Here is a 21862-nt window from a genome sequence, read left to right as displayed (position 1 = left end):
CGCCCACGGCCTACAGCTTGCGGTTACGAGCCGCGGCGTGGTGTGCCATCTGTTATGTGTCATATGTAACACGAGGGCGCACGCAGCACGCATATTGGTGACTTGTTGAACTTTTCTCTTTCGTGTCAGATTTCACACGCCAGCATAACCAGGAGGCTTGTGGTGCAATCTTGGCCTCCTTCGCTTGAGTACATTGTGTGATCTTGTTCTAGCCGCTTATCTGTATATTCTCAATTCCCATGCACATCGCATAAATAAACGCATTTACAAGCCACTTCTCTCTCGGGACTCGGTGCCCCTAATCCCATAACCTCATAATGGTGCCCATTTCTTCTGTAGAGCTGCTCTGTGTAGATTGCTATTAAAACGCTGCAAGTCTGGCGTCATCGGGTCCTACCCCTGTAACATGAACACAAACTAAAATTAAAAATGTGTTTTGATTTTTATATGATGTGCCAGTTTAAGCTAGAGAATGGAGATGAATATGCGTGCAGTAAGCATGGCACGTGTAGGGCAGCTGGATTCAGCCAGGTCCCCATCGCCATCAGCCCCACAGCCTGTACAAACAGCATGTATGAAATTGTCTAAGCATAGCCTTCTACCGCCAATATTGCCAAAGTCACGTGATATCCTTGTGCTGGAGTGCGGTATAGTTCGCACTAAATTATATTTATTTTGGATTTAAAATAACGACACCTGTATTTATAGCCTTCCTATCACTGCAAATAACATCGTAGTATAGAGAGTCTGTGATGTCAAGGTGTAACCACACAGGGTCTGAGAAGCTTGGATGGGATACGGGTGCACGTTACTAAGGAAACAAACTTCATACGGAGGACATCTGCATATTTCTGGTGTTTAAGGTAAGTCCCACCCCCGTCAGCGTGAAGGAGGAGGGTGAGATGTCAAGGCCAAGACAGCAAATGGAAATGAGAAAGAACTCGCCCACTCGATGAAACATACCCGATCGTGCATTTTCCAAACTCCTGTGTTACATAAAACTCCAGGGACAGGTGTTGCCAGAGAATATTGGAGGGCAAGAGTAGTGCACAACCACTTGGAGTAACTATAGCCGCTATGGACTCTTCCATTCGTACCACTTTTACAAGCTCCACTTTTTTTTAGCACCTCCTCACCCCAATATGCCAATCTTTAACATCAATGTGCCTATTCCACTCTTTTCTGATGCCCAATGCCTCTTAGTGATTGCACCAATGACCTCTCTTACAACTGCCATTTGCATTACTTCTGCGCTGTCCCGGCCTTCTCTCAGACCTCCCCTCTACAGAGCCCCAGGCCTTCCACTTGCTGTGCTCCCACCTGGACTTGTTTCTGCCCCGTGACCATGCACTCTCCCGTACTGAGCTTACTCTGGTCTCCTCACTTCAAGCCCCTGATTTCTCACATATGGTCCTCTTAACTTCTCTATTGCTGTGGCACTAGCCAAACTCCACTAACTAGGCGGCCTCTCTTCTATGCTTCTGTTGTATTGGGGATATGCGGATTATGAATATTGCTTTAAATAACTTGTATACTTTTCATAGTATGGTCATGTGTGCTCTGCTGCCCTGGTTTCCACTGTTGTCCATTGGGAAGGTCAATTCGGACTTTCTGACTGGACAGTAGAGTTTCCAGCGGCTCCTACCTGGTCTTCGTGGACTCTTCACTTTACCTTCATTCTACAACTAATAAATCAACTTCAAGCCTTTTACTGCACCCAAAGTGTCCCTTCATGGTGTATACATCGGGTGGGCTGCAGCAAAGTGTTACTGACACTACAGCAAGCCAGCGGGTGAGGAGGGCTCATTGAATGATATATATAAATATATATTGAAATGTTTCAATACAAATAGCCATTTAGACAAGCATTGGCAAAGCCAATAGGGCTCGCCTTTGGGACCTTATAAGTGTTTAGCCATGCAACAGTTCATGTTGTTGCACCAAGGATATTGTGCTGCATAACTAAATACTTATAAGGTCCCAAAGGTGAGACTTATTGGCTATGCCAATGCTTGTTACATACTTTCTAGCGGAGGGATGCAAGTCTGCTTCTGAATGAAGCTTAAACAGAATTAATTTTATGTGCTTGGGCAGAATTTGAAGAAAGAAAGGTTTATAAATTACAAATAGGGCACGGAGAAACTCCAACTGGGTGCACTGGGCACAGACAGTCAGTGATCCTTTTACAATAAACGCACAGATCCCAGCACAGACACGATCTAGTGCCTGCTATGGGGGAAGTACATTCGTGAAAAGTGGACCAGACGTTTGAAGCCAATGGTCAGCTATTCGCTCTGCAGGCAGAAATCCGGCATGCATTTGACCTGGAATCCTCTTTCCCTACTTCCGAGGGACATAATCCGGGTCTTCACTGACTTACACCACCTTTAGAATATGCTACTTACCAGTATGCATCTGTTCTTGGCATGTAGGGCTGCTGACATTCATATCTGTGCATAGATCGCCGCCTAGTGTTGGGTCCGGATGTTTGCACGTTGTTGTCCTGGAAGAGTCTTCGAAGTATCCTGAGATAGGTGACTCCTCCCCTGGACCACAGTGCGCATGGGCATCCTCTCCATCCTCAGATTGTTTTTCGCCATTGTGGCAGTGATGGAGTAGATACAGAAAGTGATGACCATGCTATACAGTAATTCTGAGAGCTGCAGCTGCTACAGGCGCCGGGGAGGAGGGTGGGCGATATGAATGTCAGCAGCCCTACATGCCAAGAACAGATGCATACTGGTAAGTAGCATATTCAGTTCGAGGCATGTGGGCTGCTGAATTCATATCTGTGCATAGAATAAATAGCAGTACCTCCTATTAGCGGTGGCCACCAGTGTCAGCTGCAGCGCTCTGAAAAAGAGTTCTGAGAACAGCCTGTCCTACAGCTGCCTGCTGTTTTGAATGTACATCTACACAGTAGTGTTTGGTAAATGTATGTATAGTGGACCATGTGGCTGCTCTACATATTTCCTGTAAAGGAATGTTTCCCAGGAAAGCCATGGACGCCCCTAACTTACGTGTTGAATGGGCTCGTGGGGGAATCGTTAATGTGCGTTTAGCCTTCTGATAGCAAATTTGAATACATTTAACGATCCATCTGGCTATTCCTGCTTTGGAAATGGCGTTGCCCTTGTGTTGTGGGGAAAAGGCAACGAAAAGTTGTTTTGTCTTCCTAAAGACTTTAGTTCTGTCTATATAGTACATGAGGGCTCTTTTTACATCTAGTGTATGGAGCATTCTCTCCGCTACGTTTTGTGGATTTTGGAAGAAAACAGGCAGTTCTATAGTTTGATTCATGTGGAACTGCGATATTACTTTAGGCATGAATTTGGGGTTGGTACGTAGTACGACCCTGTTTGCGTGAACCTGTATGAATGGCTCTTGAATGGTTAGTGCCTGGAGTTCACTAACTCTTCTTAACGAAGTGATTGCCACTAGGAAAGCTACTTTCCAGGTGAGGAATTGAATCTCACATGAGTGGAGAGGTTCGAAGGGTGGACCCATCAGTCGGGTGAGGACCAAGTTGAGGTTCCACACTGGTGCTGGTGGGTGTCTTGGGGGAATTACTCGTTTAAGTCCCTCCAAGAAAGCTTTGATGGCAGGCACTCTGAACAAAGAGAGGTGCTGCCTGTTCTGGAGATAGGCTGCTATTGCTGTCAAATGTATACGTATTGAGGTGTATGCCAGATTGCATCTGTATAGGTGTAAGAGGTAACAGATTATGTTTTGAATGGATGCGTCTAGCGGGTTAATGTCATTGTTGTTGCAGTAAATGACAAACCTCTTCCATTTAGCTGCATAGCAAGCTCTGGTAGTGGGTCTCCTGGCCTCCTTAATGATCTCCATACAGTCAGGTGGCAGGTTTAGGTAGCCAAACTCTAAGACTTCAGGAGCCAGATTGCCAGGTTCAGCTGTTGCGGATCTGGGTGCTGAATTTCGCCATGGTTCTGCGTTAAGAGTGCAGGTTTGATCCGCAGCCTTTGATGCGGCACCACGGAAAGTTCTAGAAAGGTGGTGTACCATGGCTGGGGCGCCCTTGTGGGAGCAACTAGGATGAGTGTCAGTGAGTGCTGTCGCAGTTTGCGTTCTACCAGCTGTATCAGTGGCGCTGGTGGAAAAGCGTACGCAAATCTGCCGGACCAGTTCATCCATATCGCATTCCCTGCGACTGTGGATGTGGGAACCTGGCGGCAAAGCTTTGGCATTTTGCGTTTTCGTGTGTGGCGAACAGGTCTATCTCTGGATGACCCCACTGTTGGAAGTACGGTTGGAGTACTGACGGATGTATCTCCCACTCGTGCATCTGGTGGCTGTGTCTGCTGAGCAGATCCGCCATCTGGTTGTCCTTGCCGGGGAGGTGTTCCGCCATGAGGAATATGTTCCTCTGAATGGCCCACTTCCACATGCTCGGAGCCAGATGAGACAACTGTGGTGAGTGTGTTCCTCCCTGCTTCTGTATGTAGTACATGGCAGTCATGTTGTCCGTCCGGATCAACACGACTTTGTTGCACAAGTGTACCTTGAATGCTTTCATTGCCAGGAAGATTGCCATCAGTTCTAGAAGGTTGATGTGCATCTTCTTTTGTTGTATTGTCCATAGTCCCTGCACTGTGTAATTGAGTACATGAGCTCCCCATCTCTGGAGAGACGCGTCCGCCGTCAGTATTATTTGTGGAACAGGCTCTTGGAACGGTCGGCCCTTGCAAAGGTTTTGTGGATTCCACCAATGCAGAGAGTTGTATGCCCGACCGCTCACCAACACTAGGTCTTTTAATTGCCCTTGAGCCTGATTCCATTGACGTGCTAAGCACTCCTGAAGCGGGCGCATATGTAGTCTCGCGTGTGGGACTATGAAAATGCAGGAGGCCATCATGCCTATCAACTGCATGAACACTCGCGCAGGAAGCGAGTGTTGAGGTTTGAACTTTGAGATCAGCATTTGCATGCTGTTGATCCTCACTAAATTTGGCTGAGCTGTGGCTGCCAGAGTGTCTATGGTCGCACCCAGGTACTGTTGTACGTGTGCGGGTTGGAGATGTGATTTTGGGTAATTTAGTGAGAATCCCAGACTGTGAAGAAGGTGAATGGTGATTGACATGTGGCTGGCACATTGCTGGGCTGACTTTGCCTGAACAAGCCAGTCGTCCAGGTAAGGGTAGACGTGGATGTGTTGTCTCCGTAGATGTGCAGCCACTGTAGCTAGGCACTTGGTGAAAACTCTAGGTGCTGTTGTCACACCGAAGGGGAGGACTTTGAATTGGTAGTGCTGCCCCTGAATAGTGAACCGGAGATATTTTCTGTGTGACGGGTGTATGTGGAAGTACGCATCTTTGAGGTCTAGTGTGGCTAGGAAGTCTCCCTGTCTGAGCAGCGGGAGAACCTGCTGTAGGGTGAGCATATGGAAATGCTCTGAGAGAATGTAGTGGTTGAGGGGTCTCAGGTCTAGTATAGGTCTGAGTGACCCGTCCTTCTTCGGTATTAAGAAGTACAGAGAGTACACCCCTGTCCCTTGCTGGTGGACGGGCACGACCTCTATTGCGCCTTTTTGCAGCATACTTAGCACTTCCTGCTGCAATAATGCTAAGTGCTCTGAGGACATAGGACGGTGCTTTGGCGGTATTGTGGGTGGAGTGGAGGTTAATTCGAGACAGTAACCGTGTTGGATAACATCCCTGACCCACCTGTCCGTGGTGATGGTATTCCACGTGGACAGGAACCGCTGGAGTCTCCCCCCGACAGGTGTTATGTGGTCGGGGGGAAGGGAGAGGGCGTCACTGTTTGTTCTTGGGTGAGGACCTGGTGTTGCCATAACCGCGTCCTCTGCCCTTGGTGCTGGAGCCACGATATCCACCTCTGGTGTTTTTATCGTAGGTACTCTGTGTGCCCCCTTTATTGTATGTTTGCTGTGACCCCTGTCCTCTAGCCGCTCCCCTATTTTCCGGGGCGACGAAAGGAGCCACTACGAAATGTCTGCGTTTGCAGAGCCCCCATTGACTTTGCAGTGTCTGTGTCCTTTTTGATCTTTTCTAGGGTGGTGTCAACTTCTGGTCCGAATAGGTAGTCAGGGTTGACAGGTTGATTGAGGATGTTATTTTGAACCTCAGGTTTGAATCCGGAGATTCTTAACCAAGCGTGTCGTCGTAGCATGACGCTGGTGTTTATTGCCCTTGCAGCTGTGTCGGCAGCATCCAGTGCACACTTAATGGATGCGTTTGTGAGAAGTTGTCCCTCTCTGATGAGGAGCTCCGCTGCCTCTTTGTACTCGTTTGGTAGATGTTGGAGTAGTGACTCCAACGTGTCATAGTGTGAGCGATCGTAGCGAGCCAGGAGCGCATGTGTATTAGCAATGCGCCAGATGTTTGCTGCCTGGGCTGCAATCCTTTTGCCGGAGGTCTCCAGCACCTTGGACTCCTTGTCCGGGGGAGGAGCATCACCAGTTGTCTGCGAGTGCGCTCGTTTGCGAGCGTTAGCAACCACGATGGAGTCCAGAGGTAACTGGCCTCTAATGTACATAGGGTCCCCGGGCGCAGGCTTGTATTTTTTCTCGATCCTGGGGTTTATCACCCGTGCCCTGGTTGTTTCCTTGAAAATGTCCTTTGCTGGCTTGAGGACACCTTTTAACATGGGCAGAGTCTTGACAGTCCTCTCTGAGGAGACGAAAGTGTCCACTAAGAAATCATCCTCAATTGTGTCCGAGTGGAGTTGCACCCCATGATTGGCTGCGGCACGTTCAATGAGGGCATTGAAGGCAGCAGTGTCCTCTGTGGGAGATGTTTTGGCGCCATAAAGCTGCGTGTCCTGGGTATCTGTGGTGGCACCCGGGTCTGCAGGGTCATCCAAAGCTTGATCTGGGTCCTGCTGCTCCTCAGGATCTATATCCCTGGGGTAGGTGGTGTCATCACCCATGTAATCCTCCATTGCGTCCGTGTCGGAGGGAGTCGGAGAAAAGGACTGGGGATCTGGATAGGAGGTGTGGAGGCGTTCATATAGAACTGGTTCCGATTCTGTTGACAGTTTTTGCTTTAGAGGGATTCTGTGAGAGTCCAAAGCCTGGTCGGAAGTGACCTTCCGTTTTCGGAGCATGAGCCTGCCGGTGTCGGCGTCGATGAATTGGGACGGTGAAGGCCCAGTAGGAGAGAGTGTCCAGTAGATGGGGACCTTGTCTGGTTGACACGTGTTCGGATCTCGAATAGTTTTGGCGCTGTGGACGGCGGCAAACCAAAAGTGATGTTGGTTGGTGCCGAAGGTGCCTTTGGAGCCTTTTTCGGCTCGGAGCCCGACGTGGAGTGGAGGGCTGCCTGTTCTCTGATAAGTTGCAAGGACGCTGCAAGTTGTCGCACCGAGAACGCCGAAGGTTCTTTGGTGCCGAGTGGTTCTGTAGAGGTAGGCGTGGACTTCTTCGGAGCCACAGGGTCATCGAGTCGAGGAGAGGTAGTAGCGGTCGACGGTGTCGATGATTGGACCGTAGTCGCTGCCTTCGAAGTGGATTCCGATGGAGCGGCCATTTTAATTTTGGTTGTCGGGGCCGATTGCTTCGGTGCCGAGGCGCTTTGGTGGTACCGATGGCCTTCCTTTTTGGATCGGTGCCGACATCCGCTGCAGCGAGTTCGCCGCCGAAATCCCTTTTGGTGCGTTCGGAGCCGACAGTTTTGGCTGGCGTCGAAGGAGTGGAGGTCTTCGAGCCGACCAGTGCCAGTTTCACTTTCGGTTTCTGTTGAACCGGTGCGACTATTGGTTTCGGTTTCGTTGAAGGGAAACCAGTCTTTTTCGGTAATAATGGCTCTCGCTGGATGTTCGAGGCCGGGCCAGAGGGCGGGGCCGAAGAACTGCGGGATTGATCTCGGGTAAGGCCCGAAGGCGATCCCTCGACCGGAGCCGTAGACTGACGCACTTTAATAGCCTCCGTTTGGACGGGTAGGCCCTGCTCTTCACCAGAGCTATCTTCTTCGGCCCGGAAGGCCTCATCGTAGTCCCCTACCTCATCGTCGGCTTCTTCCCTGTGAAAACGCTCTTCATCTGCGTCTTCCGATCGGGAATCGTGTTCGGAAGCGGGGCTGGAGTTTATGTTTTCCACGCTTTCAACATCTTCGTCCTCGGTGCTGAAGATGTTGGTCGGGGCCGGTGCCGATTGCTGCGCTTCTAATCTCGCTGCCCATCGATTCCGGAGAGTCTTCTTGGATCGGAATCGGGCACAGGCCATACATTTCGATTCGTCGTGATCCGGAGAGAGGCATTTGTTGCAGACCGGGTGGACGTCGATATGTGGATATTTGGCGTGGCAAACAGGACACCGTTTGAATGGGGTCCTCGATTCCATCGTCGATGTAAGGTCGATGGTCGGATTAAACGGATCCGAAAAAAGTTGATGAGGTTGCTAAACTAGCAAGTAAGCTGTCGATACCGAGCAGGAACAGTACCGACGAACACTAAAGGCCTTTTGGCCTGAAACTAAATTTTCCTAACTTGAGTCAAGATGAGCACATCCGAACCCAATGGCGGAAAAAAACAATCTGAGGATGGAGAGGATGCCCATGCGCACTGTGGTCCAGGGGAGGAGTCACCTATCTCAGGATACTTCGAAGACTCTTCCAGGACAACAACGTGCAAACATCCGGACCCAACACTAGGCGGCGATCTATGCACAGATATGAATTCAGCAGCCCACATGCCTCGAACATATGGAGCACAGTTAATGTGCCTCCCGACAGCGCCTTTGTGCCCTTGTCTGTAATTCAAAACTAGCACAAAGGCAAAGTTTTTCATTTGATTGTGGCCACATTGCCTCATGATCGCACTGGTGCAAAATATGCACCAGTGCAGATTATAAAAGGAGCCACAAAAGTATCTGTAGCACGTCTGTAATACTATAGTGATCTGGGGTGCAAGATACCGGTGCAAAATCCTCTTTGCGCCTGTGAGGCTCTTACTGTCATAGATACGGAGATTTGCTTTTTGGACCAAACACTGCAATTTAGCAAGACTCAAAAGAAACAAGACTGAACTCTTTACAATGCTATACAGTGCTCACCTTGTCTAGGAAATGATGTCCCCCTTAAGGAAACGCTCATTGTCATTTCCCACAATACAGTTGTGATATTTTTTCCAAACAATTAAACCACCACAGGAGCATTGTACTTAACTGAAGAAAAGAAGAAAGCTGTTGTTCTCACGAGATCATGAATTAAGCCGATGCTAGATAAAGTGTCTTGCGGGCACCAGTGTCTGGACATGCAAAGAGTGTGCGGGGTATAGCCTCCTATTTCAAGAATTATTTTTTTTATATTGACGGATGCATATTGTATTGCATTTGTATGTTGCCTTTTTGTGCTTTTTAAGAAATTTTGGAGTTAGAGACTAGAGAGCCTAATAACCTATGTCACTTTTAAAAATTACTTGATCTTCAATGATAATTCTTAATAAGCATCAAGATACATGGTAGTGTTCATTGAGAGAACAAGAAATATCATGGTGTTGGAGTAGAGGGGTGATGAGGGCTAGGGGGAGCAACATTACAGGGTCCTGTTACAAATAACCGAAAACAGAAGAAAATGCTGAACTCACTGCTGCATGCGTAAAGCAAAGTTTTGGGTACCATAAAAGGGATTAGCACGATCCCACAGAGACATTCTAGAGCTGGGATGGTCAATGGTGTTGGTTTGGGAACAACACTATTGAAGTCTTAGTAAGACTGGCCAAGTGGCTAAACTTCATGATCCTCCGTTTCTGGATTTAAGCAATAATTAAGCTTTAAGGAAAAACAACGCTAATATTCAGGACACGGCTAACACGTCATCCCAAGCTCATAAACATAATTTTAAACTTCACCAATCCAACATAAAATGACATTTCCAATCATCAACTATCAACATAAAGTTTCTACCATATAATACTGACTGTCATGCTGCAAGCATCAAACAGGAATGTCGCTATGTGCTTAAGCAATAGTCACTTTCTGATACTCATTTTATCAACGCAGAGTAATGAAGCGCACAGCGAGTCTCAAGCAATTTAGGCCTTAATCTATCTCTAAAAGACAAGGCTGACACATTAAATTGCTCTGTCTGGTTTCAGTTGAGATGCGGCCAGTTCACCTTGGCATCTGGTGAGACTGCTTAATTAGAAATGAGGTCGAAAGTGTAATGCTTGTGCCCGAACGATCTGTATGAACATCAATTTCCATCTTTGTATCTGAGCGCGGACCTTGTTGTCACTAAGAAAATTATATTAAAAATAAACCCAACAACTACACCAACATTGGGTAACTGGCCACATTAAATCTAAAAAATCACCTGCAACACAAAAATAAATTCATTTGTGAAGTGAGCAGGATATATGAAACTGGATGACATTTTTATGAGAAGAGGACACCCATTCATTTTGTACTCAAAATCACGTTTAGAACGTTACAAATATACTGCAATGAACAGTAACTTGTATTGAAAACTTTTAAATTCACAGACAACCGTGTGTGGCAAAATGTTTCTTTTATAAATCATCTACTATTTTTTGTTTGTGCTTAACCTGTTAAAACGGGAGATATGGACTCTGGACTGGAGTAGTCACTCTAAAGTACAGAAAAAAAAGAAACCAATCACTCAAATCCTGTTTTATGTTATTTCTTTGAACTGAAAAAAATATAAGTCCAGCACGCCCTATGTCCACTTCCTTTCTAGCAAAACACAACATATAAATGTTATGTTACCAAATAATTTAAGTGTGAATTGCCTTATTAGGAACGAAGCTTTCGAGTTCAGCAGGGGTAGGACCCGGTGAAGGGCCTCCCTTAGTCCTCCACTAAAATCTCGAACCCGAGGGAGTAGAAAGCTGTCTTTCGAGAGAGCAGCACAGATCAAATTTAATCATGTGGAAATGTAGCAGTTAGAATCATTCTGGAACGAGATTAGCAGCTGAATTTCTGCAGAATGCGGTGGATGTACAATCAGAGGAAAGTCCAGCAGGTGACTATCCCCGGAGGTGATTTTTCAACTCCCAAGCATGTGCAGTTTGAGGAGCAAAGAAAACATTTTAATGTTTCGCTTAAAACAGCGTGCATGTGCTGTCAGTGAAAACTTATGACAACATATAAAAAGCTTAAAAACAGGCTTAGAGCCAGTCTATCACTTCTCATTGGTATGCTTCGACAGCACTCGTTTCCTTGCTTCCCATTGGTCACTGCCTCCTGCTCGCCTCCAACTTCCAGCAGCTTATTCAATGTTTTGTCTCTGCCATGGAGCATGGGCCAAGGACATGTTCCTGTCCAAGGCCAATGTCCTCCCACTGGCTGCACGATCCTGCAGGTGCTGTACAACATGTACAACAGGTCTAAAAAACACTGACAAAGTCAATAAATCTTGACTGGAGAAACCTATTGGCTTTGCCAGTGCTTGCTCTTTTCTTGTTGTGAAACTGATTGCCTTTGTAGAGTGCTCTCCATTTGCATTGTAATTGTTCTGAAAACATCTAAATCCGTGTAGTGCTAGGATGAAATAGATACACACCTCAGGTGTCTATCACAACTGGGGACTCTACAAGAATATAGACTGCAGTAAGTCTTCATTGATTTAAACTCTAGAGAATGATCACAGTTAAGAGTTAGATGTCGTTGAAAAGTCTTTTTCTGCGACCTTGTAGAAAGGAACACATGGATGCATAAGGCCATCAGTCTTTAGAAACATAACATCAATGATAACTGTAAGGTGCAGAGAGATGAACCCTCTGGTTCCAAGCAGACATTTTTGAAGGTGGAAAAACTAAGAGAACTGAAGAATCAATCAGGGCTCTTATATACTTGCACCACTGTTTTGGAGAGAGATATGTATTCTTATTTATTGAAATGCGCGGGTTGTGCAGTGTGTCGAAAATGATACATGGATTTTAACAGGCAAACTGAACCTTCACCAACCAATCATCAAAGCAGGAAAAAGGAGAACCCTTTAACATGAAGATCAATCCATCAGTTTTTCATAACGCGGAGCTACTTACCCTTGAGTAGTCTCAAGGTTCTGGTTGGTGGTGGTGGTGGAGGGGGGGCGAATCTGTGGTTCAGTCGACGAGCCAGGTTTTGAGGTCCTTCCTGAATTGCTGCAGCAATGGTGATTGCCTGAGGTGCAGAGGCAAGGAGACTGAGGTCGCCAAAGTGAGTTAGAAGGATCTTCTTCCAGCAGTAGTCTGGCGGATTTGTGGGATGATGGCTAGGGCCAGTTGGGCAGAGCAGAGAAGTTTGGTGGGAGTGTAGAAGATGCAGTGGTTGATATATGCAGGTTCGGTGTAGTGGAGAGCTTTATAGGTGTGCGTGAGGAGCTTGAAGGTAATTCTGTTGTTGATAGGTGGGCAGTGAAGGTCTCAGGTGGCCGTAGATGTGCCTGTGGTATGGGATGTTCAGGATGAGTCTGGTGGAGGCGTTCTGGATGGTCTGCAGTTTCTTTAGAAGTTTCTGGGTGGTGCTGGCATAGAGTGCGGTGCCGTAGTAGTGTCTGCTACTGACGAATGCATGGGTGATTGTTTTCCCGGACTCTGTGGGGATCCACTTTATGATTTTACTTAGTAGGCGGAGCGTGTGGAAGCATGGTGATGTAACTGCGCTGATTTGGCGGCTCGTTGAGAGCGAGGAGTCCAGGATGATACCAAGGATTTGTGCGTGGTCTGTGGGTGTGGGTGTGGGGGGTTTCCAAGCGCTGAAGGCCACCAGGAGTCGTTCCGGGTGGAGCCCAGGATGAGGACTTCTGTCTTGTCTGAGTTAAGCTTGAGGCAGCTGTCCTTCAAGAAAGATGCTGCAATAAAAATAACCTTCTGTGGCCCTCTGGGATCAATTTAGGCAGTACTCTGGACATCTGCAGAGATAGTGTTCACGTCTAATAGAAGTACTTAAGTACCAATGATATTCTTTGATTGGTTTAAGACAATAGTCATGTTACAGAATCACAGATGTCACCGAGTCCTCTGTCTGCAAGATCTCAAACATTTGACCCACAGCCAGCATGAGGACAGTTTTCACTCTGAGAAGGTTTACCAGAGTCAAAGTATTGTGAATCATCCAGATGATTCTTGTCTTCTGCACAATAGCATGTCTAGTGTTGAACTCCAGATCTTTCTCATTTACTGCAACACTAGAAGCAGCAGCTTTCGGATTTTTACCTGGAGGTGTCAAAGGACATGGGGTATCTTGGTAGATGAGAGAAAAGGAAGTTTGAGAAGAAAACTACATTATGCCTTGAAAAGTCTTGGGTAACAAACAGTTCAGTGATGGAAAAAAAGATAACCTGACTCGAACTTGGGAAGCACGCTATGGGATGGAGATTAGAAATTACTGCATCACAAGAGGAAAGTCAGCCTGAGTTACCTGAGCTGGGGTGATGGTTACTTCAGTAGATTTAACTTAGAAATCTATACTTCTTGCAATTGTTACCTTCGCTTGTCGTGTAACATTTTAAATAAAAACACCCAAGATGGCTGTTAAGAAACTGAATGCTGACAAATTGAAGAATTGGCACTCAAAGGCTTGGCTCTCTGAATTCCACTTTATATTTCTGAAAAACGGCATCAGCAGAAGGTTGGGAAAAAAACAAAATCAGTCAAATGGAAAATCCATGATCTAGTACTGGATCGTATTGTCAGTTGGGAAACAAGAAGCAATACATGCTGTCTCATGCATTACTATTCACAGCTTGGCCGGATTTGAGGGCTTTGTTAATTTTAAGTTACTACGAGACACCATTCCCTCAAAGAACCAAAAAAACAGAACAACTATTCAGCATCAGTGCCAGAAATTCTGAAAATGTAGTGAGATTGTCTCATTTCTGCATAGAGTTTCATGTTACGACGATAATGGACAAATTAATCTGTCACATAAATGGAGACAGATTTTCTTAAGACTCTTTTCCATTGAGATCCCTATGCTGTTGTCTCCTTATCTAAAACCTCAGAATGAAGGATGCTGATCTTTCACTGTTCCCTCATCGCACTGACGTTGGAAGATGGGTACTGCGAACAGCCCATAAACCTTAAGTGGTCATTCTTTTCAGTATTACATTTTGTATTTGACACTTTCGCTATAGAAGGCTCAAAATGCAGCATGTTCTATTAAAACAGGAACTGATCAATTATCAAAGACAAGTAAGAAAAAGTAAGTTGTCATAGGTAGGGCCAGCTGTAAAAAGAAGATTAGAATTGGCAGGCTTTAAATAAACATGATTCTCTTGGACTTCCAAACCATTGGTCATCACAGATTATAAACTTTTAGACTCATAAAGGGTTCAGCATTGTCTATTCTGGAGAATCCGAATTAGTGTCTACCTTAATTGTTTTGGAAGCATTGGGCGATCAGGGTCAAGCTCATTTGTTTGAGGAACAGGTTCCATTATACATTTGCCCTCTGAAAGAATGGGTACAGATATATTTACAGGAATTGTATCATTGGTACAATATGCCAAATCTCCTAGAAACCCCTCTGGTACAATAGAAGCGATCATTGCTTCAGTGATCATTTTTGCTAGCTGTGCTTGCGGTAAGATTGACAAGGTACCATTTTCTCAATTAAAAGGCATTTGAGGAGTACAAAACTTCCTCTTTGTGTCTAAGAAGGACTAGTTGAACTTATACAGTATCTCACTGCCAAACATCAGAGAGCCAAGTAATATAAACACCAGGAAGGGCTTTTCTGAAATTCACAAAATTAACAGTCTCCTGGAGTAATCCTTGATACTATTCTAAACTAGGCGACATATAAAAACCATCTGTAGTAAGAACATGGCTGCATATTCAAACTCTTCATACGGAGTATCAAATACTTGATCAGGCGGTACCAAGAAAAGCATTCATTCTGCATAAAAATGATTCCAGGAGATGTGGTAAAGATGGTTGGGAAACATCTTCTGGAAACAGGCAGAATTGTTTGGTCACGCTAAACTTTAGTGAATGACTAAGCATTCCTCAGCACCTATTTAACCTTTTTCAGCTTTTTGCGTTTCATAGCACAGGTGTAAGACTCGTTAAAAACAGCCTCTAGTACAAGTAAGGTGCAGAGGTCCTGCTCTCTAACCCATTTGAATAATCAAGAGTAAGACAATATGTTTTCAGGATTATCTACCCCAAAGTAGCAGAATCAGCAACCCCCATTACCAAAGCTACAAGGATACTGGAGGGTGTGTAGATTATTCTTCAAAATGAGAGACTTACCAAAGTCCTATCATATTGGGGGAAAAGGTTCTACGAAAAAATTATAGAAGCAACAAGACTGATTGTGCCTGTGCCTTAAACTCTTCTAACTAGGCGGTAGAAGGCCCTGGAATTGGAGATATCATTAATCAAACCTTGCTGATCTCAGCTGATCCCAAATCATTCTTAATCAGATGTGGCATCTTCTGTTGCACTATTCTAGGGTCACTTTATTTACCGATGCCTACCTGGACATAAAGAGAAGATTGGTTCCTGAGATGTTACGCTAGAATTAATCAGATGCTCATATCCCAGACAAGAAATAGAGGCTTTGTGTGAGTCAGTCTCCAAGGTCGGATTGTTTCATCAACAACACTGCTTAAAACATTTCATGAAAGACATTTGTAGCAGAAATCCAAGTTATTTCTGTATCCAGTCAATAGAAAGAAGTCAAGAAACAACATCACTAACAAAGGAGAGAGAGCAAAAGAACAAAACAGTGTCCAAAAAGTGTAAATGATGAACCTTGGACAACACTGGATTTTCACTGATCAGCATAAAAAGGCTGTGTGTTTTCTGGGCATGACTGGTCGGAGCCTGGAAGTCGAGGTTTAGAGCACAGGATCACCCAGACATATGGAGGGTTTGAAATTCGTTTTTAAGATACAATATGTTTTGAGGGTTGTGAGAGAAAGAACTGTAATCGTTCTTAATGCACAATTATTTTACCCACTGCCACCAATTTGGTTCACTTACTAAGTGCCAGCCATGAATAGCAAACCACCGTAAAGTCAAAAGCTCAATCATTAAATGTTCTGATTTTCGGTCTGACAAAATGGCGGAGGAATAAGTCGTAGGTTCCTTGAAATCATTTTATATCCTGGCACATAAAGAATATAGTGCACGCAATTTCTCGTGATATTTATTATAAATACAACTGCGAAGGATCCACAATTCATACTCTACAAATTGCAGTGTACTTTTTGACAAAGTTCTACACGAAAAAAAGTAATATTGTGGTTACCTCGCCTTCGCCCGTATGTCCTTGCTGCATGTCAACAGAGAAAGAAAACAACCTTTCAAACTTCATGATCAGTCATTAAAAACGTAATTACATCATTGACACAGTTTCATTGAATGCATGGTAAGCTTAATGCGTGCACACACCTAGTACCAACAAATCAATCAAAAGGCTTTTCCTCAATGTTAAATTCCTTGCCACCGTTTTGTTTTAAGCTCCCTACAAGGCTTTTCTGTCACAGGGTACACAAGGATCAAAAAGCACATGCTAACTAATGGCACATTCTACAACACAGTAAAAAAGATCAGGTTAATGTAAAAAAAAAAAAAAAAAAAAAAAAAAAAAAAAAAAAAAAAAATCGATGAAAAAGGAAAAGAGTTACCACAGTGATCATCTAGTTTTCCAGACCGCAGTAACTTTCTAAACAAATCTCTGCTCATACGTTTGGTATCCTTGTGTCTTTCAGATAAATCCTCACAAAGGCAAGATCTTGAAATTGTATTTACTCAACAAGGAGAATCCAACCGTATTTGATACACACACTTGTTGTTAGGTCAGCGATTACATAAAAAGAAAAATATATATATATATATAATACCGAAAAACAGACAAAAAAGGAAGGTTACAGGGAAGTTATAGTTCGCTTCAGATTTTACTCACAAAAAAAATAGGCATTTAGCAGTTATAATTATCTCAAGTACCTATAACTTGTGCCCCGAAGTAACTATAACTAGCGCCCCAGTCATGCACAGTGATATTATCAATGATGGCATAGAAGATTTCACGAGTGATGTAATATGAAGGATAATTAGCAGTGCATTGCGAGGGTGCGAGTTATAGTTACCTTATGGCACGAGTTATAGTTACTTGAGATAGCTATAACTGCTGAATTTCTATGATTGTGTGTATATTAGCTGAACCTAACTAGAACGACCATTTAACCTTTGTTTTTTTAGTGAATTTCTACGATTTTTTTAAAATTCTATTTCCTAACCATAACCTCCCTGTAAACAGGGTGTGTGAGTGGTTGTGTGGGTGTGTGAATAGGTGCGAGTGCTTCTGTGGGACTGGGAGTGGATATGTGAATGGTTCTCTGGGTCTTTGAATGAGTGGCTGTGTGTATGAGTAGGCGCGAGTGGTTTTCTGGGTCTTGGAGTGCAACTATGGGTGTGTGAGTGCTTTATTGGGTCTCTGAGTGGATGTGTGAATGGCTGTATGTGTGTGTGAGATGCTGTGTGTGTGTGAGAGAAGGTGACTGGGTGTGTGAGTGTCTAGCTGTGTGGGTCTGTGAGTGGCTTTGTGCGTATCTGAATGGGTGTGTTAGTGGCTGTATGGGTGTGCGAGTGGGTGTGTACCGAAACGCAAGTGGTTCTAGGAGTCTGAGTGAGTCTGTGAGTGGTTTTGTGCATCGAAGTGTGTGCGTCTGTATGGGTGTGCAAGTGGTGTTCTGGGTCTCTGGTTTTGGAATAAATATTCACTTTAAATTTGAGTCCCGAGTTCGCTTTTATTTCGTATCCATTAGGATACGGTTTTGAATATATATATATATCAATACCTATATGTATAAATCTCTATATGGACCAGTTGAAGGTGTGGAGCCAAAACATGTCAACCGTATAAAATTTTATTAATTTTTTGTTTGCTTGTTCGCACTTATGATGAACTTCAACTATTTTGCTATATATATATATATATATATATATATATATATATATATATATATATATATATATATATATATATATATATATATATATATATATATCTCTCTCTCTCTCTCCAGCCGGAAAGAAAAACGGGATGCACTCTTAACAACCTTTTATGCGCTAACACGCGGCTAATTGAGCATTTTGAAGTTACAGTAACGTCCGATTCACAACCGCGCATTAATCTTGTACAAACACGAAGCCATTGTTGCAAGCATTGGGGGAAAACAGACGGGCAGGCAGAAATGGAGAAACGAGAAGCTAAAAGGAATGAGATGTTGGGCATTATGTTTGAAAAAGGCAATGCAGACAAAGACCCGGGAACATCAAGCATGACAGGAAAAACGGACTTTAAAAGTAAAATACGTGTATGGGAAAAATTAAGCCGCAAAGAGATAAATAAATCCTGGGAGCTGATTACTTTGAAAAAGTATTTGGAAGTACAACGAATCCCTAGAGGGCTGAGAATAATGTTGATGCCCAACCATCAAGACGCCTCAAATGAATTATTGCAGGAATGGGGGGATTTCGTTTTGAAATCATCATTAGGCCTAATTGAAATTCTGGTAAAGCATATAGAAATTGGCCTTACAAGAATAAAGGAACAACTGTGCGAAACAGAAAAGGAATTATCTTCATTAAAGATGACAACAGAGATGACAAAGTTCAAGGAAGAGTTGGAAGTACAAATTGATCAACACGAGGACATAGTAAGAGAACGCAAGCACTCCAAATTCATTAGGGATGCAAATGACTACGCTGAGGGGCGTATCTTTACTTTTTCTCGAAAGTTTGATGCAATGAAGGAACAAGCAACCTGGAATATCGCAACAAGCTTCTCAAGTAGTGCCTCCTCCCTAATCTCCAATGAACCCAGTGATGGGGAACAACCAACTGAAGCAAATAGGAGCAAGTTATCTTTTTTAGGGGACATGCGCCTAGTACTGCAACAGAGGCAATTGGAACAAAATCGGCCCACATTCCAACAACAAAGGGGAAGAGGAAGAGGACGGAAATGGTCACAAAGAAACCCAAAAGAAGGGGCAACAGAGGCAAACGTTACAGTGGAAAAAATGGGAACAGAAACGAGGAGCATGCGCAGGAAGAACAAGTAAAGAATGAATTACAAGTAGTGAACCTATCCAAAAGATCCATTTCAGATACAGAGAAATCGCTATTAAAAAGGGGGATAAACTTTTGCCCTACAAGCAAAATGGACCTAGCACAAGTAAGGATAGATTTGTACTTCTACATTCGCAAGATCAAGTTGGCCAAATTTTTTGGAGAGAAAAAACACCAAGGCAAAATTAAAACATCGGAAGAAAAAACAGCAAGCGTACAAGTAAAAGACACTGAAGGCTTCTTGACGTTATTAAACTTGGATGCCATGGAGGGAGAGGAAATCCCATTAAGCATGGCAATCACACAAGGAGGAGCAGGTCTAAGCGGGATGAAATCAAAGTCCAAATTTTACCCTCAATTAACACCAGGAAACAAAATAGATCTGTTTCAAGAAGCGGTTTTTCAAGACCTATACAAATTGAAGTGTCCGGAATTTACAGACAACTTAACCAAGATGGAACGGGAGGCCCTACGGAACTTGACAATGGATGATCAGATTGAAATTAAAATGGCAGACAAGGGGGGAAATATAGTAATTATGGAAAAAGGAGCATATGTAGCGGAAGCACACCGCCAGCTAAGAAACACCAATTACTATGAAAAATTGAAAAAGAATCCCACCCTAAAAATAAAATAAAAAGTTGACAACAGGCTTCAAGAATGGGCAGGACGGGAACTCATAAATGAGGAAGAATGCAAATACTTAACAGTAGCCCATCCAATCACAGCCACAATTTATTTTCTGCCTAAACTTCATAAGGATTACAAAAAACCACCAGGCAGACCTATCCTGTCAGCGAAGGGTTCATTGTTAGAACCGATGGCCAATTATATTGACTTCTTCCTAAACCCCTACGTAACTCAACTCAGCTCCTATATACAGGATACAACAGACTTGTTAAGACTACTGCAAAATACTCCCTGGCAGGACACATACCAATTGGCAACAATGGATGTTATATCCTTATATACTAACATTGAAAATGACATGGGCCTGGAGGCATGTGATTTCTTTTTGAAAGAACGTAACATCAAGTACAGTGAACATAACAAGATGCTCCTTGAAATGATATCAATATGCTTGAATAAGAATATCTTTGTTTTCGGAGATGAGGTGTATCGCCAGAGGAACGGGACTGCGATGGGATTTTCTTTCAGTCCCAGTTATGCCTGTTTAGCGATGGGATATTGGGAGAGAGAGGTCGCATGGTGTGCAAGTAATGACAGAATGGTGAATAAGGTCGTTAGTTGGAAACGGTTTATGGACGACCTATTCATCGTCTGGGATGGCACAGAAACGGAATTCAAAGAATACTTTGAGCTACTAAACAACAGCAAAACAAATATAAAATTCACATATGAGATCAGTAATGAAAAAGTGGTATTCCTTGACACGGAAATATACATCAAAAATGGCCATATACAAACAACTCTACACAGAAAAAGTACAGCAACCAATGCCACCTTGGAAGCAACAAGCTTCCACCAAAAAACCCTAATTTCAAGTATCCCTTATGGGGAGTTCTTGAGGATTCGGCGAATCTGCAGTGAAGAAGATGAATGGCGAATACACGGACAAAACACAATGGAAAGATTCAAAAAAAGAAAATACAATACCAACATAGTAAAAAAATGCTGGGAAAAAACAAACAGCAAAACGAGAGAAGATTGTCTGTCCAGAAAACCAAAGAAAGCAGAACTTGAGACCATCCGCCTAATAATGGATTACTCATTGGAAAGTAAACAAATAGTGGGTATCTTAAGAAAAAACTGGAAGATACTACAGCTGGATCCCACTGTGAAGGAATTAGTAGGAAAGCATCCAATGGTAACATACAGGAGAGCAAAGAACTTGAAGGATCATCTAATCCACAGTCACTTCAAAGGAAAAGATAAGGAATCTACATGGCTGAAGACAAAAGGTTTCATAAAATGTCACATGTGTAAAGCCTGTCAAATTGCTCAACAGACAAAAGAAATAAAAATGGCAAACAACAAAATCTGGGAGATTCGCCAATTAATAACGTGCAAGACACAATATGTGATTTATGTATTGGAGTGTCCCTGCCCACTGAAGTACGTGGGGAGTACCATCTTTGAACTGAAAAAGAGAATACTGGAACACATAAGAGCCACAATACATAAAGACAAATCCAACGCAGTGGCAAAACATATGGAACAAGTCCATCAAGGAGACTGGAAAAAATTGAAATACTATGGAATTGAAACCATTCCAAGGAAAGAACGTGGGGGAGATCGAGAAAGACAATTGCGACAGAAGGAGTCACGTTACATCTTAAAATTACGAACATTATATCCGCACGGCCTTAATCAGTCAGAAGAGCTCTACATACATTTATAAAAAACAGCAAAACAAAAACAAAAAGAAAATGAAGTCAAGGGATGAAAACATCGAAGAGCAAATCAGGAATGCGTGGCAAAAAGAAAAAATGGAAATTAATGATCCAAAAGAACTCATCACTCATAAGATTAAACTCCACCAGAGGAGGCAAAGCGAAGAAAAGATAAGGTGTTCACGAAGAATAATGTCGACTTTACTTTTCTTACAAAAAACATTAGATTGCAAACAAATAAGAATGACATATATAACATAAAAAAACATTTTGGGTTAAAACTACATTCTCCAGAATGCAAAGGGGTGTTTGGAAACCGCCAGGAAATGATGTAACCACAATTGAACTTAAAGGGGGCGGGACCAAACAAACAGTTGATCGTGAGCAAGGTATCAGGAATACCGAAACGCGTAGACCAGCTCTTGCCTGTACCCCATGCAGTGAAGATACAAAGAAAATAAAAGCGCATCCCGTTTTTCTTTCCGGCTGGAGGGATTTGTTGT

At 43.7% G+C, this 21862-nt stretch overlaps 1 protein-coding gene across 2 annotated transcripts in view; it reads right to left on the bottom strand.

Annotated features, from left to right (window-relative positions):
* Nucleotides 1-21862, bottom strand: part of CPEB4 (cytoplasmic polyadenylation element binding protein 4) — a 260218-nt gene that overhangs the window by 98410 nt on the left and 139946 nt on the right. The window contains exon 4 of one of the 2 annotated variants that reach the window (XM_085618090.1): nt 16181-16204. The exons of the other annotated variant lie outside the window; for it this stretch is intronic. Coding sequence (XP_085474216.1) covers nt 16181-16204 — 24 coding nt within the window. The remainder of the gene's footprint in view (nt 1-16180; nt 16205-21862) is intronic. 2 annotated transcript variants of the gene reach the window in all.

Source organism: Triturus cristatus, chromosome 7 (assembly GCF_964204655.1).
Source record: "Triturus cristatus chromosome 7, aTriCri1.1, whole genome shotgun sequence".
NCBI classification, from domain to species: Eukaryota; Metazoa; Chordata; class Amphibia; order Caudata; family Salamandridae; genus Triturus; species Triturus cristatus.
Note: the sequence above shows the minus strand (reverse complement) of the source record. Positions and strands in the feature narration are given on the sequence as shown.